The sequence below is a fragment of the Manis pentadactyla genome, chromosome 1 (assembly GCF_030020395.1).
Source record: "Manis pentadactyla isolate mManPen7 chromosome 1, mManPen7.hap1, whole genome shotgun sequence".
Taxonomy (NCBI): domain Eukaryota; kingdom Metazoa; phylum Chordata; class Mammalia; order Pholidota; family Manidae; genus Manis; species Manis pentadactyla.
In genome coordinates this window covers 75379689-75405376 of record NC_080019.1, presented here as the reverse complement: position 1 = coordinate 75405376, position 25688 = coordinate 75379689, and the positions used below count along the sequence as shown (strand labels likewise).

General features: G+C 45.2%; 2 protein-coding genes across 6 annotated transcripts in view; one reads left to right on the top strand and one right to left on the bottom strand.

The window, feature by feature from the left end:
- ARMC8 (armadillo repeat containing 8) overlaps positions 1–18141 on the top strand; it is a 110759-nt gene extending 92618 nt beyond the window's left edge. For 3 of the 5 annotated variants that reach the window (XM_057498848.1, XM_036904283.2, XM_036904279.2), the window contains 4 exons: positions 3264–3359; positions 10543–10615; positions 12162–12255; positions 17757–18141. In XM_057498848.1, coding sequence (XP_057354831.1) covers positions 3264–3359; positions 10543–10615; positions 12162–12255; positions 17757–17850 — 357 coding nt within the window. In that variant the 3' untranslated portion in view covers positions 17851–18141. Of the gene's footprint in view, positions 1–3263; positions 3360–10542; positions 10616–12161; positions 12256–16351 lie in introns of all 5 variants that reach the window. The other 2 variants (XR_008996557.1, XM_057498849.1) reach the window with 2 other exon arrangements.
- Positions 18142–23429: 5288 nt separating this feature from the next.
- NME9 (NME/NM23 family member 9) overlaps positions 23430–25688 on the bottom strand; it is a 153130-nt gene continuing 150871 nt past the window's right edge. Inside the window, 3 exon segments of the mRNA XM_057488382.1 lie at positions 23430–23434; positions 23601–23737; positions 25205–25359. Coding sequence (XP_057344365.1) covers positions 23430–23434; positions 23601–23737; positions 25205–25359 — 297 coding nt within the window.

Genomic DNA, 25688 nt, shown 5'->3' with positions numbered 1-25688 from the left:
GCAGGAACATAACAATGAAGAAGACATGTTGTGCAAAATAAACTGTCCTACCTGGAGAGCATAGAAATGAATGCTCACCAGTACAGAATTCCACTAATTTGAAAAATGAAGCAAGGTTAGAAAGGTGAGGCAAGATTTGGATAAGGGCAGAAGAAAAGCCCACCAGCACTGTGCTCTGGCAGGACACAGTGGTATTCTTTCATGCAGATTTGGGCGGTGGTCCAGAAGTAGGCATCCTGGGGAGGCTTAAACTGATCTTTTTTATTTAAATTTAATTCTTCTCAAACACATCTGATAAATTCTTTTTTCTTTTCTTTCTTTTTTATTGGGGTATATTGACACAGAATAAATTGCATGTATTTATATGTGTTAAGTTGACATGTGTATATAACCATCAAACAATCACTACAGTCAAGATAGTGACCATATCTGTCACTGTCCTTAGATTGGGAATAAGATACAAGTATATCCATTCTCACTCCTGTTGAGTACTGTACTAAATTGCTACCAAGTACAATGGGCAAGAAAAAGAAATAAAAGGCATCCAGATTAGAAAGGAAGAAATGAAACTATTCCCAGATGACATGCATGTCTGTGTAGACAATGTCATGAACTCATCAGAAAAGCTAGAACTAATCAAGGGGTGTTAACCAAGGTCACAGGACAAAAAATCATTTGTATTTTTGAATACTAGCATGAACAAATAAAACTGAAATTTTAAAAACAGTACCATTTCTAGTAGCTCAGAAAAAATTAAGTATTTATATATAAATCTCACAAAACGTGTAGGATCTGTATGCTGAAAACTGCAAACCCTGAAAATGAAAGAAATCCAAGACCTAAATGAATGGAGAGACTATCATATTAAAATGTCATGTATCACTTACATATGTTGTTGGATTCAATTTACTGAAATGTGGTAAGGAATGTTTCACATCTTATTCATGACAGTTACTGGCATATAGTTTTCTTGTGATGTCTGTCTGGTTTTGATATTGCTGTAATGCTTGCCTCAGGGAGTGAGGTAGAAGTGTTCCCTCTTCAGTTTTCTGCAAGAATTCATGAAGAATAAATATTCTTTCTTTCTTAAGTTTTTTAGAATGTATCCATGAAGCCACCTGAACCTGGTGTTTGTTTTGTGAAAGGGTGTCCTAGTTACAAATTCAATTTCTTTTATAAAAATGAGATTGTTCAGGTTATCTACTTGTTCTTGAGTGAGCCTTGGTTATTACGTGTTTTTCAAAAAATTTGTCCATTTCATCTGCATTTTCAAATGTATTAACATAAAGTTGTTCATAATATTCTCTTATTATCTTCTTAAAATCTGTAGTATTCTTCACAGTGTCTGGCTCTTTTGGTCTTTATATTGTTAATTATTTTTCCCTGATCAGTCTGGCTAGAGGTTTATCAATTTTCTTGATCTCACAGAAGCAGCTTTTGGTCTCATTGACTTTTCTTCCCTATTATTTTCCTATTCTCTATTGCAGGGATTGCAAACTGTTTCTACAAAGGACAAGATAGATATTTTAAGTTATACATTCTCTGTAGCAACTACTCAACTGTGCTGTTATAACCTGAAAGCAGCTATAGACAATACATAAGCAAGTAGATGTGTCTGTCTTCCAATGAAACTTTATTTACCAAAACAAGTAATGGGTTGGATTTGGCCCACAGGCCATAAATTGCCAGTCACTATTCTATATCATTGATTTCCAATTGTTCACATGAATGTGTATGTGTTTGTGTGTAGCTTTTTTCTCTGCTCCTTAGCTCATGTTAAATTGGCTTGGCCGAAGAATTAAATATCTCTTTAAGATCTGGTTTCTTGTCTCCATCGGAGTATGTACAGTACAGGTTGTGTGGGCTTCTGAGCAGAACTATAGCCCACTCTGACATGCTGTTCCAGCCTGAGGAGGCAAGGGTGTATTCCAACACTCCAGGGAGAATAATTCTCATTGTCATGATTTAAGTGCCCTAGAATAAATAGTCCCCCAGTGCCTGCTCAAGCCTTGGATTATAAATTGCATTTTCAATGTTTCCTGTATCCCAGAAGCAAATTTTTGGGGGGTCAAACTTCAGGACTTACTCCCTGTAATCTAGTTAATCTAGAAAAAATAAGACAGCTTTTAAGATATCTGAGGATTTGGACCACTGTAGGAAAGCAATCTTCTCCTTTAGCTTTAACCTTCAGGCTTAAGTCTAGCAAAGAGAAAGGTTAAAGTTAGAGATAATTATTTGAATTTAGACCCCATCCCCACATCTCATTACTTTCTTTGAGTGATTCCTTAATGTGCTTCAGGACCCAGTGTAATTCATCCAAGAAGCTTTCCCTGACCCTTGCAGCATCGAGCAAGGGTCATGCTTTCTCTGTTGTTTTTACCTCAGTCACACCACAGTGCAGTATAATTGTGTGATGGCTTCAGAGTTAGGGAGTGCCCCTCACTCCTGTCTCACACTGATGCCCTGTGGACTGCATGCACGTTACAGGCACTCAGTAAACGCTGGTATTCCTACCACAGTCCTTTCTTTTTCACCTTTACTTTAATCCTTGCCTCCTGCGGGTCTGGCGGTGAGGTGTAACAGCTGACTAGAACAGCCTCCTTCTCTGGCACCAGTGTAGTGATTGCCCTCAAGATCTGCCACGTGGCACAGGATCCCTCCAACCTCCATGTCAAGCTAACCTGAAGTAAGCTCAGTAACACATCTTGCTCCCCTCTGTGTTCCTCTGACAGGGTTTGACAAAGTCAAGAGGTCCTAATTGCCTGTGACTACTGGACAGGGGTCAGGGGTCACCCAGAAGGTCATGAGCTTGGGAGCAAGGAGGATTTAGAGGGGCTGAGGGGGAGTTGTAACAGCTATGAAAGAGACTTCCACCAAAGAGACTACCTCTTTGAAGAAACCTTGTGGGTTAGGAATAAAAACCTAACTTAGAAATGAAATATTTAAGAAAATAGTAATAAACTAGGTTTCCCTTTGATATGATAGCATGAACTAAAAGACCTGGCTGCCTTTGCCCAGTGATGGCTTATGCCTGGAAAGGAACCACTGAAGTGTTTGTGTTCTCCTGCAGCTACAGTAGACTCCTTAGATGTGGTTAGTTCTGTTGGCATTGATGTCAGGAGATTAGAAAGCAGGTGGGGCATTCAGAGAGGAACCTATGCGAATCCATGTGCTTCAGGTGGGAAATTGCTTGTGTTTTTGAGAGAGCTTGAATCTGGGGACTTCAGGGTGTTCCTAAACACTGGCCCTTTTTTCTTTTCCAGACACTGTGCATCCTAGCCAACATAGCTGATGGGACAACAGCAAAAGAACTTATTATGACCAATGATGACATCCTGCAGAAAATCAAGTATTACATGGTAGGCCTTCGTCCACTTTCACTGCTCAGCACTAACTGCACATTAGAAGCAGGGACTGTAGCACTGTTAGCTCAGCACAAATTGTACAGAGATGTAAAAAAGAATAGACTGCTCTATAACAGCTTCACAGAACGCTCTGCCCTCCTGAAGAAAAGGAAGTCCTCGAAGCCTGTGCCATTTGGCAGTGTTACCACCCACCACCCTACTTCCCTCCCATGTCATCTCCCTGCCCTGCTTATTCACTGAAGACTTGGGACTCTTACCTTCCTCCCAGCACCCCCAATCTCTACTTTCCTTTCAAGGCTTTGGTTCTATTTGGATGAACCCTCTAGCTCCTGGCACCTCTGGCACGTGTCCTTTGACCTGTTGGCTTTCAAACACAATCTTCTACTTCCTTCTAGACACCTCAGCCACCTGCTGGATCATGGCCACACCTGGATCTTGTCATCATCAGAAACTGCCCATTGCCAAAATCTGGCAATCAAACATCCCTCCTATTTTCATTCTGTCAGGGTCTCCTAGCAAAACCTTAACCATGGGTGCGCTTGGCTTCTCTTTGCCTGCATGTAGAGTTTACAGTTACACAGACACAGATCCAGGCTGACTGATTTCATTTTAAATTCAAATTTCCAAAACCCACATGGGCACTTAGCACTGCCTGGTATCTTCCTGTGATTCTCCTGCCAGCTTGTGCCTCCACTCTCCACAAAAGTAGGTTCTTAGCTTCTCATTCGTAAACCTCGCCTTTTATGTCCCTCATCATTCTTAGTGGTGACCTCACCTTTTGTTTTATTAAGAGAGTTGAAGGAAAAATCTTCAGTGGCTCCCTGTTAAACCTCAAATGGAATCTTTATCCCCCTTGAGATGGTCTGTGAGTTGAGCATGACCTGCTCATCTTGTATCCCTAACTCAGCTCATTCCCCTCTGCCCTTCGTTCACTACGCTGGCCTCTTTCTATTCCTTAAAGAGGCCATGAATGTCCTTCCCCGCCTTAGGACCTTCACACATTGCTGGCTCCTCTGCCTGGGGTACTTTTCTTCTCACTCCTTGGTGGCATGCCTCCTCACCTCTCAGATCTTAGCTCAGTTGACCCTTCCTCATGTGCTCTTGTCCATGCATATTATTCTTTGTTAGCGCATCCTGTCTATAACCTCGGAGCACTGGGCGCAGCTATAGTCATACGGTTTGTTTGCTTCTGTGAGGGCAAGGTATCAGTTTTGTGTACACTTGTATGTCCATCACCTTGCACAGTGCCTGGATTTTAGTATGTGTTCAGTAAATATTTGTTGAAGGAAAACTTTACTGCTTCAACCAGGAACTCCTTTATCTTTCCAATACCAGATCCACATAGTATCACTAATCTTTTAAAAATTTGTTTTGACTTCACATACCCATTGAGGTACCAGTTTCCCTGCTGCTCTTCCAAGGCAGACCCCTAAAAGCATCTGCACATGCTATCTCCCTCCTCGCTTCTAAGCTCACTCTTTAACCCACTTCATCTGGCCTCCACCCCCACTGCTCAACTGAAACTGTTCTGGTTAAGGTCACTAAATACCTCCACGATGCCAAATCCAAAGGATAGTTTTATCTTACCTCACCCACAGCAGACTTCAGCTCAGCTGACCATTTCCTCTTCCCGGAAACATTCCTTTCTCTTGACTTCCATGACACCATGTGTCCTTGACCCTCTTCTGTTCTCTCCTGCCTACTCCTGAGATTGGTGACTCACCACCTTTATTGCATGTTGGGATCTCCTAGGGAGCTTCCAGAGGTGGTCACCTTGTCTCTTTCCTCCTGAGATTTGATTCGGTAAGTCTAGGGTGTAGCCTAGGCGCTGTGGAGTTTTTTTAAGTACCCCAGGTAGTTCTTACGTGCAGCCAGAGTTGAGAGCCACTGGTTTCGAGGATTCTCATCCACTCCCATGGCCCTTACTGTCATCTCTATGGGTTTTTTTTTTTTTCTTTTTTTTCCATTCCTGGCTCTGATCCAGTAGTCAGTTTTGCTAAATAGATTAGGTGTTACAATATCTATACTTCCATGGTATCAAGCAATACCAAGCACAACCACAGTAAACATTGCTGGCCTTCAAAAGCTTGACAGCAAGCTTCCCTGATGGTGTCTACAGCTTTAGAAATACTGGCTCTTTTCTTAATGGGGAGTAGGAGGGAGGGGAGCAAGGTAAGAGGGTCACACTGAACTCTGGACTCACATGTCCTCCTGCCTACTCAACATCTCCACGTGGCTGACTGAAGTCTCCTGAAGTTGATGTTTAAAAATAAATTGTTAAACATCTTCTCCTGAACCTCAATTTCACATCTTCTGGTTTTTCTGTTTCAGTATATGGCTCTGCTCTCTACCCCATGGCTCAAACCTGAGAGTTAATCTTGATTTCTCCAGCTTTTTTACCTCATTAATCCAGTTATCAGCAGGTCCTTTAGCCCTTCCTCCAAAGCCAATTTAGATTCTGTTTACTTCTTTTTATCACCGCTGTTCTCACCCTAGTCCCCATCACAGCATCTCATACCTGATGGACTGTGATAGGCTCCTAGACACCTTGGCACTCCACACCACTCCCTGCAGCTCAGGTGATCTAGAAATGTAGATCAGATCTTGTCTCTCCGCTGCCTAAATCCTTCAAGGCCTTCCTGTCAACTTAAAATGAAATCCAGGGTCTTTACCCCCCTCACAGTGTAGTCATGCCTCCTTCTCTGAACTAGTACAATTCCCACTCTTCCTTCTCAATGTGCACAGGCTATGCAGCTCCTTCCTACCTTGGACCTTTCCAGGAACTTTTCCTTCCTCTTGGCTCCCCCAGCCCCTTGCTTTTTGCCCATCTGTCACCTTCCTATTCTTTAAGTCTCTGCTTAAATGTTGCCTCCTTTTCTGTGCACTCCACCTAAATTAGGTGCCTACTCCTCCACCCTCCAGGTTTCTCTATCACAGCAATGTGTTTCCTCAAAAAATACTTAGTGAATGAATGAGATACATTCTGCTGAAGGAGGAAGGGCTATACATACTACTTATTATCATACTGTATAAAAGTCCATTTATTAAACAAATATTCACTGGTGGCCTGAGACTAGGAGCAGGTAATAAGTTTTGTTCAGTTTTGTCTCAGTGGAGCCCAAACTGGACACCTCTTCTTTTTTTTTAGATAATTATTTTTTATTGAAGGGTAGTTGACGCACAGTATTACATTACATTAGTTTCAAGTGTACAACACAGTGATAAAACATTTATATACATAATTCTAGGTTCCAGCTATCACCCTACCAAGCTGTTACAATATCTTGACTATATTCCTTATGCTATACATTACATCCCGGTTACTTATTTATTTTACCATTGGAAGTCTGTCCTTTTTTTTTTTTTTTTTTGTGAGGGCATCTCTCATATTTATTGATCAAATGGTCGTTAACAACAATAAAATTCTGTATAGGGGAGTCAATGCTCAATGCACAATCATTAATCCACCCCAAGCCTAATTTTCGTCAGTCTCCAATCTTCTGAGGCATAACAAACAAGTTCTTACATGGAGAACAAATTCTTACATAATGAATAAGTTACATAGTGAACAGTACAAGGGCAGTCATCACAGAAACTTTCGGTTTTGCTCATGCATTATGAACTATAAACAGTTCAAATATGAGTACTCATTTGGTTTTTATACTTGATTTATATGTGGATACCACATTTCTCTCTTTATTATTATTTTTAATAAAATGCTGAAGTGGTAGGTAGATGCAAGATAAAGGTAGAAAACATAGTTTAGTGTTGTAAGAGAGCAAATGTAGATGATCAGGTGTGTGCCTGTAGACTATGTGTTAATCCAAGCTAGACCAGGGCAAGAAAACATCCACGTATGCAGAAGATTTCTCTCAGAATGGGGGGGTGAGGTTCTAAGCCTCACCTCTGTTGATCCCCAATTTCTCACCTGATGCCCCCCCTGCGACTGTGCCTGTCTTAGGTTGTTCCTCCCTTGAGGAATCTTACCCGTCTCTGGCTAACCAGTCATCTTCCGGGGCCATACAGGGAAATGTAAAGTTGGTAAGTGAGAGAGAGGTCTTATTGCTTGAAATGGTTAGCTTTTTATTTCTTTGCATATTTATGCCCTGCAGCTTCTATGCCCAGCATTTGTCTTGAGGTATCTTTACCACTTGGAGGAGTTATGATACTCGGTAAATTTGGTATGAGGCACGAATTCTATTTAAGGGTTGTAATTAGGAAGGAAGAAGAAAAGCTATAGAAGTAGCAGGCGGCAGAAAACATGGGAAGATTGATTATTTCTTTGACATATCTTCTTGTAGAGTAACTTCAGCATGTATAGGTTTTAAGCTACTACTTAAATTGCGCACACACATTAACATAATAGGAGTATAGTTACATAACCAAAGCATATCTGTAATTACCAGCCATCTCCAGTGAAACCAAGAAAACCAGTTAGGCACCTTAGGCATTTGTGAAAACTTATCTATGATATGGTGGATATTGTCCAACTGAACTTGAACAGTCTGAGAGAAATCAGACAAATTAAAACAACCCATTTCTGGGGAATGTTCACATCCCTTATGTTCTTTTAACAGTACATAGTCTGTAGTTGAAAGATTTTGGAGCGCTACAATTTGCACTTCTCCTAATTCTTGGTTGAGTTCCAACAGTATAGATCCAGTCAAATTTGTTGTTTTACTGTATGCACAGGCCAGCTTAGATATCTCCTTCATTCCCATGGCAAGTCCAGGAGCTGGTGGGATGAGTGCATCTACAGCTGTAGCAGTGCGTGGATCTTTGTTGGGGTTTTTTGATGATCATCTTCTGGCATGAGTCTTCCAGAGAGTACTGATGTTGGAAGTTCTCTTTCATATCGTATCTTAGTTCATTTTCGGGATAGCCCAATTAGGCTTTGATCCTCTGTATAAACGCAAACAGACCCTTTGCCTACACTTTTATATGCCCTTTATACCCTTGTGTAGAACTCATTGGAGGTTACCACACAGGAACTGCCCTTTTTTTGTTTTGTTTTGTTTTGTTTTTGGTATCACTAATCTACACTTACATGACAAATATTATGTTTACTAGGCTCTCCCCTATACCAGGTCTCCCCTATAAACTCCTTTACAGTCACTGTCCATCAGCATAGCAAAATGTTGTAGAATCACTACTTGCCTTCTCTGTGTTGTACAGCCCTCCCTTTTCTCCTACCCCCCCATGCATGTTAATCTTAATACCCCCCTACTTCTCCCCCCCTTATCCCTCCCTACCCACCCATCCTCCCCAGTCCCTTTCCTTTTGGTACCTGTTAGTCCATTCTTGAGTTCTGTGATTCTGCTGCTGTTTTGTTCCTTCAGTTTTTCCTTTGTTCTTATATTCCACAGATAAGTGAAATCATTTGGTATTTCTCTTTCTCCGCTTGGCTTGTTTCACTGAGCATAATACCCTCCAGCTCCATCCATGTTGCTGCAAATGATTGGATTTGCCCTTTTCTTATGGCTGAGTAGTATTCCATTGTGTATATGTACCACATCTTCTTTATCCATTCATCTATTGATGGACATTTAGGTTGCTTCCAATTCTTGGCTATTGTAAATAGTGCTGCAATAAACATAGGGGTGCATCTGTCTTTCTCAAACTTGATTGCTGCGTTCTTAGGGTAAATTCCTAGGAGTGGAATTCCTGGGTCAAATGGTAAGTCTGTTTTGAGCATTTTGATGTACCTCCATACTGCTTTCCACAATGGTTGAACTAACTTACATTCCCACCAGCAGTGTAGGAGGGTTCCCCTTTCTCCACAGCCTCGCCAACATTTGTTGTTGTTTGTCTTTTGGATGGCAGCCATCCTTACTGGTGTGAGGTGATACCTCATTGTAGTTTTAATTTGCATTTCTCTGATAATTAGCGATGTGGAGCATCTTTTCATGTGTCTGTTGGCCATCTGTATTTCTTTTTTGGAGAACTGTCTATTCAGTTCCTCTGCCCATTTTTTAATTGGGTTATTTGTTTTTTGTTTGTTGAGGCGTGTGAGCTCTTTATATATTCTGGACGTCAAGCCTTTATCAGATGTGTCATTTTCCAATATATTCTCCCATACTGTAGGGATCCTTTTTGTTCTATTGATGGTGTCTTTTGCTGTACAGAAGCTTTTCAGCTTAATATAGTCCCACTTACTCATTTTTGCTGTTGTTTTCCTTGCCCGGGGAGATATGTTCAAGAAGAGGTCACTCATGTTTATGTCTAAGAGGTTTTTGCCTATGTTTTCTTCCAAGAGTTTAATGGTTTCATGACTTACATTCAGGTCTTTGATCCATTTTGAGTTTACTTTTGTATATGGGGTTAGACAATGGTCCAGTTTCATTCTCCTGGACACCTCTTTAGAAGTCTTGGCAGGTAGAAGAAAAAAGGAATCCCAGTCATAGAATTCTAATGAAAGCCATGCCCACTTCTTTGTCTCTGCCTAGCTGAGATGTGATCCTACATGGCAGGATAAGTCTGTCTCAGCCTCCAAGAAACTGTTGAGCATATTGTGCCACTGGTATTTTCCCAGATATGCATTAAGTTATTTAAACGTAGTATGTAAGGACTTTTTTTTTTTTAACCAATAAGATCAAGATGATTGTTTTACTATTGGGTCATCTTTCGTTTAAGAGAAAGCACTCTATATTGGTAAATGATCCAACTTAAGCAAAACTGATTGTACTTTCAGTATGTTAAGAAAAAGAAGCAAGAATTGTGTGTTAGAATTGTTCCTTAATGATAGAGACTAAGTCAAGTCTGAGGGATGTTCCTATAGAAATGAGAGCGATTTGAATCAGATCATCAATAGCTGAGAAGATAAATACCAAATGCACATCTATCCAATTTAGTGAAAGCATAGAATTCTCTTAGGCCAGTGTTTCTGTGTGCATGGGTTGAGTGATAAATTGCAAACTGCACCTCTGGTCTTCGAGGTGTTTTGTTTGGCCAGCCAGAGGGTTTCTAAAATTGGCATGTGAACATCTTTTCACCCCCCAGTTTGCCATACTGCCATGATCTGTTGTCTTTAGCCCAGCCCATTCATCCATTACTGCTAACTTTGTAGCGCCTCAAAACATTTGAGTCTGAGGTTATTGGAATTGCCTGTGGTATATTACCAAAAAATTATCTCAAATGAGATTTCTTCCATTTTGTTTTACTTTTCTGCATCAAATAGGGTCATTCACATGTCAAACTGCAGCTTGCCGCTATGTTTTGTGTATCAAACCTCATATGGAATGAAGAGGAAGGTAAGAGATTGGTGAGATTTGTTCTGAAGAAAATTAAGGGAAGGAAAATCTCACACAGGGAATACAGCAGGCGCTCCTGAGATCCTGGGCAGAGGCACCATCCACTGGGCCCCACACACCCAGCAGAGTCACCTTGGTATGAGAATACATGAGACAAGCTTAAATCTGCTGAACAATTAACACCGAGCCCACACCTTGGGGTCAACCCTGCACCAGATTACTGGGGATGGGGGTGGCACAGAACCTAGAGAATTGACAGTTCCTTCCCCTGAGAGATAAGGAGGAGGATGGTAAGATGCACTTGAAAAAGAGAGAAGTGAGAGTGGATGGGAGGATTGGCTTTTCATTGTGTGCAGAGGAAGCACATGTAAGGACCAGAGGCAGATAAGCTTAATGAAGAAGAAGGTGCATTGGTGAGAAATGAGAAATATGCTGTGACTGGAAAAGTGGCCCATCTGTAAGGAGGCCTCTATGGATTACAGGTTCTCCACCTTGACTGCATTTTAGAGTTACCTGGAGATTTTTGTACCAGACCAATTAAGTCAGAAGCTCTGGGGTGAGCTCCAGGCATAAGTGTCTTTTTTTTCAATTCCCCAGCTGATTCCAGTGCACAGCTAAGGCATCAAACAGCTGTAGGAGAGTAGTGGGTGCTGGCTTGGCTGCATAAGAATTACCTGGGGAACTTTTTTAAATGGAGATTTCTGAATTCTACCCCTAGAGATTCTCGTTTGCTGGGTGTAGAGGTCAGTGCATGAGTGAGTCACTGTTGGCTCTTCAGTGCGGAGGAAATACTCCAGGAGGATTACTCCACTCAGCATTTGTGTCCAGAACAGAGTGGAAGGAGGAGAAACTGGATTTAATGTACAGGCCTAGAGGCCAGGTACCATCCAGGTGCCAGGGAAACAAAGCTGCCTTCAAAGCACCCACTACTCTCCTACAGCTATTTGATGCCTTAGCTGTGCACTGGAATCAGCTGGGGAATTAAAAAAAAAAAAACACTTATGCCTGGAGCTCATTCCAGAGCTTCTGACTTAATTGGTCTGGTACAGTGGGAAGATAGAGCAGAGCAATATGAAATTGGAACTGCCACATGCTAACCAATAGGCAGCAAAAAATGCTGGGAGGCCAGAGGGTAGTGGAAGAGAATAGAAGTGGGAAAACAAGACCTGTTGGTGTACAAAATGCCTGGCTTGGTATGTCCAGAAAGGAGTAATGAAGTAATGGGGCCCAATGGCAGAGGGCTTTGTATCAGGCTGAAGAGTCTGACCTTGACCCTGTAATCCATGGAGAAATTAACCCAGCAGCAGGATAGGCTACAGGAAGAAGGATCAGGAGGCAGAGAGACCAGCTAGAATGCTGTTGGAGAATCCAAGCGTGAGGGAACCAACTGTGCGGGGGGAGAGTGGAGGAGGAGAGGGGCGGAGGGGATGTGGGGTGAAGGGCACTAGGGAAGCTCCAGAGATAGGGCTCTGGATTGTCGATTGCGCATCAAGGAGACCAGCTGCCTGGATCATGTTCCCAGTGACCTGTTCACTTAATCTCTTAGGTTCACAAGAGCGCCAGGATAAATTACGAGACATGGGCATCGTAGATATTCTACATAAACTGAGTCAGTCACCAGATTCAAACCTTTGTGACAAGTGAGTATCAAAGTAAAAGGGCCTTGCTTTGGGATATGTTGGATTCTTTTAAGAAAGGGTAGGAATTGCTTAGTAATTCATATGGCCAAATTTAAAATTTTTTAGATTCTTGGATTCCCTTTTTAGTTTTCTGTGAGCCAACTATGTGACATTTGAGTAAGAGATAAACTAACAATTACCAAATTATCAAAGATTTTCATCTTACTCTGAATTAACATTAACCCATATCATCTTAGTGGCATCTGGAGAGGATCCAGAAGCCATTCCCTTACATTGCTGTGATTATTAGAATAGAAATGCATGAGGCCTTTTAGAAAGCAGAAAGGAAGGACAATAGTAAAAATATTCATTAGCTCAAAACCTCACTGAGCACTTGCCTTGTGCCAGCCTGGCCTGGCTGCTGGGGATTAGCAGCAACCCCTAAGGAGTCCCAGTCCTCAAAGAGCTCACCATTTACTGGGAGAGGCAAGAGTCAGAATCAGAAATCCCTCTACCTCAAAATAGCCAAAAGTGTACTTTCTAGCTGTGTGCACTTCTTATGACGCAGCCTTCACTGGCCGGCTCACTCTCACTCTCCAGGCTCTTGAACATGGCACAGAGCACTTCGTGGTCTGGCTCTGCCTTTCTCAGCCACTGTCCTCCCCCCAACCCCTGTGCTACACCTGCCCCCTTACAAGCATCACGTCTTCATGCGTTTACACATTCTGTTCTCTGTGATTTGCTCTCGAAGTTCCTCTCCTCTGAATCCCCATTTAATCATCAGTTGTTTTTTTTTTAATACTAATTCTACTGGGCGCTGTTAAGGTATTGGAGATATAATGGTGAATAAAATTGATAAAGTCCTTTCTGTCATGGACCTTACATTCTAGTATAAAAGACAGTAAACAAATGAATATACACTATGACAGCAGGTAATGAAAGGTGCTATGCAGAAAAATAAGCAAGGTGAGGGAATTAAGAGTAAAAGTTTCTTTTCATACACATTAATCAGTAAAGTCCCCTCTGAGGATGTGATGTTTGACCAAAGACCTTGGTAAAACGAGAGCATCTACCAGGCAGCTGTCTGGAAGAGCAGCATTCCAGGCAGAGGTGACAGTGAGTTCAAGGCCCTGAGGCAGGCATGAGCTTGGTGTGATCAAGAAACAGTAGGAAGACCAGTGGGGCTGAAGAAAAAAGGAGGAGAGTGATAAGCAGTGGACTCTGGGCATCAGTGCGGAGCAAGTGAAGAGCCATGGAGGCCATAGTTAGATTTTACTCAGAGCTTCATAGGGACTTTCATTGGAGATTTTTGAGCAGAAGAGCCATTATCTGATTGGAATTTTTAAAGATGGTGGCTGTGTAGAGTCCTCTGTAATAGGGCAAGAATGGAAGCAGAGACACCAGTTAAAGGCTTTTGTAGTTGTATAGATAAGAGACAGGGGTGGTAGTGGTAGAAGTATTGAGAAGTGGTCCAGTTCAGGATTTAATGTAAAGTAGAGCCAGCAGGATTTGCTGATGGATTCGATGTAGGATGTTGAAGAGAGGAAAGGACAATGCCTAGAGTTTTAGCCTGAGTGACTGGATAGGATGTTGCCATTTACCAAGACAATGAGGAATACAAGAAGTGGGTTGGGGTAGGGAGAATCAAGAGTTCTTCTTTGGCTGTGCCATCTTTTGGCTGCTATTAAATATCCAAGGAACTCGGGAGAGTGGGGCTGAGGATATAAAGTGGGGTGGTATATACAGCCACAGAGCCAGATGAAGTTACCTAAGGGGTTAAGAGGAGAGAAGGTAGGAGGGCTAAGGTCCATCCTCTGGGCCCTCCAACATTTAGAGAAATGGCACAATTGCAGAAGGAACAAGCAGTGAGGCAGGCAGAGAGACCCAGGCCCATAAGATGTCCCAAAAGCAAGGGAAGAGAATGCCTGACCATATGTCCTTCAAAACTCAGGTCAGATTATCTCTTCTCCAAAGGGTCTTGCCTGATCCATTCTCCACCCTAACCCCCAGGCTTTACCAGGGACTCCTTCTGTGCTCTCATAGCACCCATAGGACACACCACAATGCATCACGGCTGTCAGCTTGCTCATTTAAGAAAGGGTAGGAATTGCTTAGTAATTCACATGGCCAAATGTAATTACCCACTTGGTAATTGCCCCTGGAGGGAATGGCAGTGCCAGATTCGGGAGCCCACAGAGCAGGCTGGGCCCCTGCCTCCCTGAAGCCTGACATCCAGTAGGCTAAAGAAGGCAACTTCCCGAATAACTACAGCCAAAAGCGCTGCTTAGATGAGAGTCCCATCAAATGCAAGTCAGACCAGCCCCATGCCAAGGGCTGGATTTGAGCTGTCCCTTGAGGACTGTAACCTCTGCCTCCACCTCACAACAGCAGTGACAGCCGCTGGCTTAAATGGCAGGCTCTGTCCACCATCTCTTCTGGCTGAGAACCAGATCGTTCCCTGGGTTTCTTCCCGTGTTTGTTCAGAATGAAAATAGTTGGGCTTAAAGTCCTCAGTGGGGTGACCTGGACCACTAAGGGAGGTCTCACCAGCATAAAGCCTGGACCATATTGCTCAGACCAATCTGGCTGTTTGCACCTCAGTTTCCAGCAGTTTTTAAATTTAAACTCCTTTAAAAGAATCAAGGTCTGAGCTACCCTACGTAGGTGCCTCCATCTATCTGACAGCCTGCATAAGTATCAATAGGTAACAGAAAGATAAGAAGGGCACAGTCTCTGAGGTCTAATACAGTCAGACATAGCCACTCCGTAGGAAGATCCAGGAGTCTGAATTGGTAATTTTAAAGAGTAATACAGAAAGCAGTCAAGGTCCTTGAAGGACATTCCCATCATGGCACAGTTAAGGCTGTTACCTGAAGAGGACATCTCTCAGGTTCCTTCTGTCTTTAAGGCTTTGTGATAGTTAGATTTTCAAACACTCACAGATGTGGAACTACTGCTAACCAGCCCTCTGTACCCCAGGCTTAGTGGGCCTCAGGTTTGTGAGATGAGGTGGATGGTCATTAAGTGTAGCCTGTGGTATCATTCATAAACTTGTTTCTGTAGGAAAATAACTGTAAAGAACCCAACCTGCCTGTAACTTGGAGACAGTCTGAATGAGCTTTCTCTTCTGATGGACTGGGCTATTTGCAATTATCATCTCTATAGAGTCTTAGATAATTGCAAGAATATGTCATAGTATACCATTTTTAAAACTGTAGATTATACCCAGTACTGCACCAGAGGAACTGCCCCCAAGCCCAGCTTGCTGCATGCCATGCCCAGTCTACTTTGGTAATAGTAGACTGAGAATTTTAGCCTTTTCTTTCCATGGCTTAGAATGGGAGACTATTGCTAAAACCTGACTTCCTGACTCCCACAATTACAGCCTCTTTAGGAATTTGCCATGTTCCTGATGGGCGGAGGAGAGGCCTCCTCAGTCCTAGCACAAAGGAAGGCCTTTTACAAAGATCAAGTCAAGTCACTCACTGCCCACGTTGCACTTGTTCCTTTCCAACCAGCTGCCTTCTCCCCCAGTCCCCGTGAAAACCCATAGCCCACACTGTCAGGGTCACCGGGCATGATCAGAGGAACGAGGCCAAGTATGACTACTCTCCTCCATTCTGAGGCCTTTGAACCATGGAGAGCCTTATACCATACAGACTTTGCCTCCCCACTCCCCAAACACTTCTAACAGCACCTAAACACTTCTCCCTGGATCTGTTTTCCTCTTAGCTTCCTCGAAACCTAAGTGTCCTCCCCAATGTCCCGCAACACTAGATAAATCCTTCATGGCAGTGGGAGAAAGAAAACAGCCCCAGATCCATTGCAGCTGTGTGCCGTACCAAAGGAAAACTTAGAATGTCAGTGGGCTGCAGCGGCGTAAGGGCCAGAGCAGTCCTTCTAAGGGACCCACAGGAAGAGGGACATAGCCAGCATGGGTCTGAAGTACCTGCTGCCCTCAGCTCTCTGCCTTTGTGGTAGAGGCCAAGCTAGAGCCACCTCATTCCCTTGGGACATCAGCCATTTTAGACTTCTCCAGCTACCATGTTTGAGCCCTGGGTTTTTTGCCTTCATTGCACCTCTGAGATGATGGCTAACAGGTACCTTGTGGTTTCAGGGCAAAGATGGCGCTGCAGCAGTACCTGGCGTGACAGGGTGCCCTGGGCACCTGTGAGCCTCCCACAGCCTTGTTAAAGGACGTGCAGGAACTAGCCTCATTTGATTCCTTCTATTTGCACAAGTCACCTTGGACTGCAGGGAGCTGTTTTGCAAAAGCAATTTGGTAGGCTTAGATCTCAAATTCATCTTGAGAACATTTTTTGAGGTAGTAATTTCCTCAGAGGACTATTGTGTTTTGTTTGTTTTTTTTCTGAGCTACCTGGACTCTTTATTAGAACAATCAATCATTTTCCTTTGGACCTACAATTTTTTGCCTATGCTGCAGCCACTTTGTGAGTGAGAATGAATGTGTATCTGCACACAGGTGTGTGAGTGTGTGCACGTGAGTGAGAATGAATGTGTGCGTGTGTGTGAGGGATACCTGAAAATTTTCTTTTCTTATTTTGTGTGAAAATCTCTTTTCTACAGATTTTCCAGGGTTTAAGCATTGCTTGCTGTATAAAAAAAACTTTACTGAATTATATACAGTTTGAATGAAATGTTATTTTAAGAACAAAACAATTGTTAAGTGTTCCATAAAGGTTATGTTGAATTTTGGTCAGATGAATATTTGTAAGTAAAAAATATATGCATTTCTGAACCTCAACTTACATAGATTTTCTTTATAAAAAAAAAAAGAAAAAAAGAAAAAAAAGAAAAAGAAAAGGTTGGCTATAGTTGGCCTGAGTAACAGGCACAATATATGGTGCTGTGCAAATAGTAAGCTAGCATCTTACTGCCATCAATATCAGCAGGTACAGAGCCTCTTTTCGGCGTAATTATAAGCTCTCAGGCTTCCAAGTCAGATGGACAGGGTGGAGTGGAGTGAGGCAACAAGGTCACCATAGGTTTTTTAAAACATCAAATGAAAATGTAACTACTGATAGTGAAAGCCCAGCCATGACTCTGGTGAGTTACACTTAGCATGAACTGAGCACCAAGACCCTCCCAGCTGCCCTAAAGCCCATCAGTGGTGTAGCAATATCTGGCAGGATTTAGAACCAGTGATGGGACCTTGTGCTCAAACTAAAGTAGGTCATCACTTCCTGGAGACAAAGTCCAGTCACCTTGTGCTTCCTGAAACAGCATATATCACTGTGAAACTAAAGAACGTTCTACAGACCTATGTGTAGAAAGAAGCAAAGAACAGGATAGTTTAGAAAGCTGGTTTTCTCTCAGCTTTACTCAGCAAATGCTATAAACTAGTCACTCAGGACTGCTATTCAGTGTGCTTTTATAAAATGAGATGGAAATTTCAGTAAGAGATGTGGCTAAGCTCTTTCCTGCATGGAGCCCAGAGCACTGACATTTGAGAGAAGGAAAGAGACTCCCCAGGAGGACTGAAGATGACTTCTGTTTTACAGCGAGTACTGCTTAGCTCTTCCGCAACCCTTAGCTTGGCATCTGCTCCAACTTCTGGGTCAACTTCAAGGTGAACTCAACAGAGGTTGCTCTTAACTGTTTGAAAGTACAGCCAGCCTGCCTTTTTCCTTTGCTAAAAGAAGTTCAAAGGCACTGTTCCCTGGAAGTGAGGCCTGCGACCCAGAAGCTTGCTGTGAGGGCACGCCACTGACAGGGTCCCGAGCGCACCAGCCACTCCTGATGGGGCTGCCCACATCTCAACCACCCGTCACCGACCTGCACCTTCCTTGGAAGATTTAAATATGTTCGATTGCAAATGAATGTTTTTTAAATGTATTTAATGCAATTTTTCCTGTTTTCAACATGACCGCCCAAGATTCAAACACAGAGATTTCCAAGTTGTTATTTTTTCAGAACACCACTGATTTAAAACTGTCACAACAGGGACTTGGGTTTTATGTAGCCATTAGAGTGCTAATGTGAATAAGCCAGTTTAAAGACAAGTTTAACTTATTGAAAATAAAGCCTTATTTTGGGCCCACTCATTGACACTTCTAGTCCTGAGAAAATATCCTTGGTTAGCATTTGTAACACAAAACACTATAGAGTTGGTATTAAAAGTACCAGATAAATATAAAGAAACCAATAATGAATTGCTGAGACAATCTTAAACCCAGGTAGCATTAGAAAGCTGAAAGCTCACCACATAAACTCTGTGGATAAATCTTGCCTGTGGCTATAAACAGATGGTCAAAGAAAAAGTGCTTTACTATAATTAACTTTTCTGATCTGAATGAAGGAAAATGTATTTATTGAAACAAAGCTGTTTGCTGCTTTATGCAGATGCAGTGTTCGGTCAGCAGGAAGGGGGAGGAAGGGGACGTGGTCTTGCGTCTGCACCCAAGGCCCGCGCTGAGCTGCTCACTCTCCTACTGCATTCTGTTTCTCCTTTTGTGCCCTGATTGTAACCCCAAATTGATGAACTAGAAAAGAATGTCCAATTTAATAAGTTGCATTTTTTTTTCCTTAAGCACTTTATGCAGAACAAGACATGTTCTTCTGGTAGTGTTTGGATAATATGATTTTAACACATGCTAATAAAAGCCAAAAAAAAATGGCAACTTCTAAAAAGGAGTCTGTTTTCCAAATGGCTGGAACATTAGGAAACATTAGAAGATAATGTGTACTGACTTTTGAAACCTGCGATTCTTGGTGCATGAGAGGCTGGAAGTGACTGCATTTCCGCGTGGAGGCCGACGCCCTAAGGTAACTGGCTTCCAGTGGTACCTGCAGCAGTCTGGGGACTCCTCTCCTCCTGGCCTCCGAAGGCTAGCAGTCCCTTTACAGGTGGCCACTCCGGACACCAGGACCCCCTCCCCAGTGCCGTGTCCATCCCCTCTGTCCTCTGATCTTCCTGGTGATATATGCCCTCTGCACTACCACCACCTTCTGGACTCAGGCCCAGAGTTTGGCAAATGCCAGCTTCACAGTGCACAACAGCTGCTGTCCCAGGGCAAGGACGCCCGGTGCTCTGCAATTACTGTGCGCTGCCTTCCTTTCCCCATCTCTGAAATGTAGAGAAGCCCCTCCCTTCTTTTGGCCTCACTACAAACAGCTCAGGACCCTGACCCAGAGTATGGCGGCAGGATGGTGAGGTGGTTGGCCGGGGAGGGAATTCCCCTCCTGCAGGCGAGGCCTGGGGAAGGCGGACTGACCCAGATCCTGAAGGAGAGCCAACAGAGGGGTCCCAGCACCTTGCCACCGGGGACAGGGACTGTGCTGCCCCGTTCCTGCCCCTTCGCACTGATTTTCCCCCATTGCTGGCAGAACAGCCTGTGCAGTTTCCAGCAGAGGGACGCTTTGGTCCACAACTTAGCTTCAGGGACAACTGAGGGAACTCTGCCAGGAGTCATGCTCCCAAGCCACTTTTCCTCTCTCTTAATGCAGAGCCAGTTCTTAGGAAGAAGCTGCCCTTGACCTCATGGGGCTGGGCCAGCCCTGTGCCAGGTCAGGCTCACACACAGGAGCTAAGAGGCCTTACCGCCCCAAGCAGTGCCCATCCTGCAGCCTCATCCCACAGTTCCTCTGTGGTAGGAAGCCAGGCCCAGAGTCTCTACCAAGGAGTTCTGTCCTCAGAGTGGGCTGACATTTTAGCCACTCTCAGGAGCTTTTGCCACCCCCTTCCTTCTGCCATGAACCTTCTGGGCTCTGAGAAGTGCCTACTGTGTAAGAGAAGAAAGGGTGTGTCCATCACTCCCACTCTGACGCCATCACCCAGTGCCCCCCTGCTCCTCCCTGGGAAGGCTCAAAGATCATCACAGACACCAACACACATCAGCCCCACTCGGCTTCGTTCCCCCACCTACTCTTCCTCTCTGCCCTGATTTCAAAGGCCCTGGTCACTCCATTTCTGATCTCTCATCCGTCCAATGATGGAAGATCCTTGGCATCCTGGCTTCTGGGCAGATCAGATAGCTATTAGCTGGGTGCAGCCCCAAGGAGCTGCAACGCCTGTCACATGGAAGACCAGGTGTAGGACTCTCGTGCTTCTCTTGTGCCAGCTCGGGTGGGCACAGACCACTCGAGTCCCCATCCTCGGCCCACACACAAAGGGAAGAGCACAGCCCCATGGTGTGGTGGGGGCCCAGAGAGTGGGACAGATCCCGTCGGGAGGGCTCCACTGGGTACACTGTTTCTCATGGGGGCCTGCACAGACGATAAGCATTAACAAGCATGCATGTTTCCATCCAGAGGTAATACAGTCATGGGAAACACAGCCCCCGCCAGTGTCCCAGGCCTCAGGCTCCACTTGCATGCAGCCTGACTCATCCTTCTGTCCCCAATGCCAGCACAGTGCCCTATTGTGCAGGCTGCAGGAAGGGTAATGTGCCCGTGAAGAGCAGTCTTCTGGGCGCTCACTGCCCATTTGAAGAACTTCAAGTCATAAGCAGGAAATCCTCTGGAGAAAGCCAGCATATGAGACGTCAATCTCTGACTTTTGCCTTGGGCTGTAGAAGAACACAGCCTTTTCCTCACTCTGAGAAGAAAGAGTGTGCCTGGGCTTGGTGAATTTACAAATAAAGAGCAAAGTGGTAAGGGGGTAGCTGTGCATGTTCACACTGACAGGGGAAATAATAGCTACTTTCTACTGAAAACCTCTTGTGCTCTTCAAGGCAACAACCTTAGAGAGACAGCTCAACCGGGCAATTTAGTGAAAGCTGGAGGCAGCCTGGCTCCACCACAAAAGCTCTCAGGTTTCAAAATTAGGCTTTAGCCAGAATCAGAAACCAAAAAAATAGGAGAAAGGTGCTCCAAGAAAATTAGATGAACCCTGGTTCCCAATGTAACCCCCCAAGCATTGCTTTATGAACATCCCCCAAGTCATGGAGAGCCACAGAGGGCGGGTTACAGAGCAGCCCAGGTGGCCTGGGTACATAGCATGAAGACTGAAAGCCGATCCACGGCTCTCCACGTCAGTATGCTGGGGAGTGTTATATCCAGTCTTATGCACTGTTTTCAAGCTCAGACTACCAAATTAAGCTCTCAAATTAATCCAGAAAGTAGATTTATGAATGGGGAAACACTGCAACTTCGTATCCCCTGAGCTGAGACCTTATCACAGCAAACAAAGTACAATAAGTGATTCTATTTATTTTGTAAAATTCCAGAGATAGCAAAAAAAAGAAACTAATATATGTTTGATATACTGTGTAATAAAGCAGGAAAGTATACACTATTAATCATTCATGAAAGATAGCTAAGCCAAAAAGTATTGGTGCTCAAAAAGTCAGTTCCATTTCTGGAGGTTTCCTTACGTGCCCGGGTTTGAGCGCTCTGGGACTTCATCTCGTGGCCTCACCCGACTCTCGTGCTCCTGGAAAGCAGCACAGCCATCTCGGTCCACATCCTGGGGTGAGCGCCTCTGGGGGCCGAGCGCTCCTTCAGCCTCATGGCCTGTGGGATGACGGGTGTTCTCTACGTCTCCCGCCACAGACCTGTGCCGTCCTCTGCCCCGCCCACCAGCCACAGAAACAGAAAAAACGAATCTAACTACATCACCACAGTGAGGTCAGGGGTCAGGGAGGAAGGGACAATGAAGAGGTCCTAGTATGTGTTAGTGATTAGGAATGAAAGAATTAGGAGAAGAGTAACCGTCTGTTGAGCACTTAATATGTGTCAAGCCCCAGGCTAAGAGCTTTATCCTTTCTTCCCTTTAACCTTCGCAGCCCTGGGAGGAAACTGTAACCATGGAGGTGATATTATGGGACTTGACACATTATCTCCATTTCACAGATGAGGAAACAGGCCCAAATAAGCAAAGTAGCTTTACTGAGACTATTCAGCTGGTAAATAGTGGAGCCAAGATTCAAACCCAGGATTGTCTGTCTCCAGTGCCCTTGACCCTTACCCCTTAGCAGAGAGAGTGCTGGGTAAGTTGAAAGCATGCTCTTCTCACAACCACCGAGGAGGTGTGACACCACAAGCGGCAGAACACCTGCCCACCCCCAACCCCAACTAGGCTGCTTCAGTGAGGCCCACAGGAGCCAGCACACTGGCTCCCAACGTGTGGTCTGGGCTCAGACCCTGAGGAAATCATCCCCTTGGCTCATTACGTCCAGAGGCCAGAAGTCAGACTCAGGATCTCCCAACACACTGCCAGTAGCTCCAATGAGTATTCTGCAGCCAGTGTACTCCATCCCCAGACCTGCCCTGCCTGACACTGGAGGTTTCCAGTCACCCCCAAAAGGTATCCCATGGCCACAGACACATAAGGAAATGGGGGCTCTCTCTGAGGGTAGGTCCCCCCATTCAGCCCCCATTCAGCAGGGGGCTGGCTTTGAAGAACCACAACATGCACGTGGACACGTAAGCCTGGGTCTCTCTGACCCACAGAGAGCTACCCTTCGCATGATTTCTCAACTCCTTTAACTCCATTGCACTCAATTTGTCCCTCAGCTGGCACGGGTAGTGGCAAGGATTAAATGAGGGCCAGCATGGCTCAGTTCCCATCCTGTCTTACCTTGCCCTCAAAACACCCATTCCATTGTGGTGGGATTCAGATCTTGAGGAGACCATGAACATACCAAACGCTTTGGTAAACATGTTCATTAAAACCCAAAATTGAGGCACACATAGGTTATTACCATTTCAGATATGCATGCAGCCTACTCCCACGAATCCCACCCTCTCATCCTTTGCTTTTCCCATGATATTCATGCCCCTGACCCCTTCCATCTCACCTCAGGCTCACATGTGGAACTCCATGGCAGGAGCAGGGCAGGCTAGGCCTAGTTCTTCTGCCTGTGAATGGGGTAAGTCACGTGCACTTGGGACCCCTTGGGTTTCTCACCCATCTGGAGACAGAGATGACCCAGCACACTTTTCCCAAAATATGGGGGCCAAGGAATATGAGAGTCACAGCAGATCCCAGGCAAAGGGCCCCTGTGTGTAACTGCTGCTCAGCAACCCCACCCAAAGCTGCGTCTGGGGCAAGCTGAGCCCAGAGGAAGTGGGGGAGGGACATCTGGCCTTTGCCTGGCTTTGAAGTAGGCATCTAGAAAGTTAAATTTCTTAGTGGTTTCCACAGGAAAATGCAAAGTAACTTTACAATGAAAATATGGCTGCAAAGTAAGAATGCAGCAAAAACTGTAACTAGGTATTAAAAAGTGATGCTGTTACTCTTGAAAACACAAAACAGGTCAGGACTGCTACTAAAGTTATACTCTGGCCCTCGTTTTCCCAACAGGACCTTACTAGACTGAAGACTTGATTATCAATAGTTATTATCAGTCCCTCCAGTACTTACTGTACATTTAATAATGCCCAAACCTGCCTTGGTGACTTACCCAGAGGGAATTGCAAAACGCCACCTGAGAACTTAAAACCAGGGAAGAGCAGCGCCGGCTCTCGGCGGGTGGCGTCTCAGTCCCAGCTTCCATGGACCACAATAAAGGGCATTTTTGTGCCATACTGAGCGCGGAGACTGAGAACATCAACAAAATGTACAAGAAAAAGTTGTTTTCTTTTACAAAAAAATGTTTTCCTCTCTGGCAACATGGTCACCAGCTACCAATCAGCACCCTGCCCTTCTGTGACCTGGCTCGCTCTCTGTTGGAAATGCCAAGAACAGCAGCAAGGATAATAGTAGCTGACATGTATTCCATCATGGCCATGTTCTGGGCACGTTGCCAGACACTTGACATACAAGATCTTGTTTCATTTGCACCACAACCCTGGGAGGGGCACTGTCACGGTCCCCAGTTTAAGTACGTGAGAGTCACACTGTGAGCCCAGGAGCTGCCATTCTGTTGATACTACCAGGGCTCGGCGACTGCCAAGAGCTTGACAAAGGTTCGCATAGTCAATCCTTCAGTGACCCCGTGAAATGATCCTAACATTGCTGGGACTGCCTGTCTGTCAAGCACTGCTCCGAGTCCTTCACACACACACACACACACACACACACACACACACACACACACACACACACACATTTAATCATTACATTGACATTGGAGGCAGGTCACATCACAGTGTCCATTTTTCAGATGAGGAAATTGAGCATAGACAGATCACAGCATGGCCCAAGGCCATGAAAGTATTAAGGGGAAGAAGAGAGACTCTGAGGTCTGTGCTCTTAACCCTGACACCCTGCGGCCTCTAGTGATGGGTGCCTACATCCCCCTTTTACAGATGAGAGAGCGGAGGCTCAGAGAAGGGACTTGCCCAGGCGCACAGTAACCTAAGATCTGAACCCTGGGCTGTCTTCCATTAGCCCAGGCTGCCTCATACGAATGCTCCTGGCCGCCTGCAGCTACAGGAGACAACTGTAGTTACTGAGTCTCCTGCTGATTTCTCTCTTGTTGGCTGGACCGCTCTTAGCTTCAAAGACAAGGCACAGTGGATTTGGCACTGGCACTGTGAGGCTAACAGGGACAAGGAGCAGCTCAAGGCAGCCTAGTGCGGTGTGCCTAGGGTGCCCCAGGACACCCTGGGTGAGGAGTAGGGGGGAAGGGGGCAGTGGAGTCTATGCAGATTTCTGCACCCCTCCCCACCCAGTCTGACTTGGCAAGCCTTGGAGGGGCCCTGGAATCTGTATTTGCTGGGTGATTGTTACCAGTGGTTCCAGGACCACACTGTGGGCCCCCTGGCTGCAGAGGGAGCCGTGAGGACAGGACCCAGCAATAGCCTTCAGAAGAGGGCAGAGGAAGAGAGCAGGACCAAGGAAGCCTCAGAGGAGGGGAACGGGATCAGAGGGTGAGGCTGTCAGGGTCTCCTTGAATACAGAACAAAGAGCGCAGGGTCTCCCCAGAGAGAGGACGAAGAGGAAGCTGCATGGCCACCAGAGAACTTTGTGTGTCAGATCCGAGTCTAGGCTGACCAAGCAGGGTGCTCAGCTTCCTTGATGCAGGCATGAGACAGATGAAAAGGCCACAGCTGGTGGCATCACCTGTCGGGCTGCTCCTTCCTTGCCGCATCAGGGTCACAGGGCCCCAGGAGGGCTCACCAGGCAGTGACCACGTCCTCGGTGCCCTCAGTCCTGGTGAGGATCAGGAGGCGGCTTGGTCCACTGCACATGTGATGCACCAGCTTTTCAAATGCCTCCTAGCACAGGAAGTGAAAATCGTGAACCAGGGCAGGGCCCACCTGCCCACAGGGTGGGAGGACTCAGCGAGCCGCCTGGCTACCTGCCAACACCACGGAGGGTGCCAGGTGGGTGGCGGTGAGGAGCAGCCGCACCCCGGAGCCCAGGTGTATGTTACAGGCAGGACGAAGAGACTGAGCGGTGGTCACTTGGGGTTAAACATGAGATTATAATACGTTAGGTAGGGCCTTTAAGAGACCACGTACATGGAAATGACGTGGCTGCTGGGTGACTGGGGTGGGTGACTGGGTGCGACTCCTCAAGTCGCAGTACTCGGACTGTCCTCCCC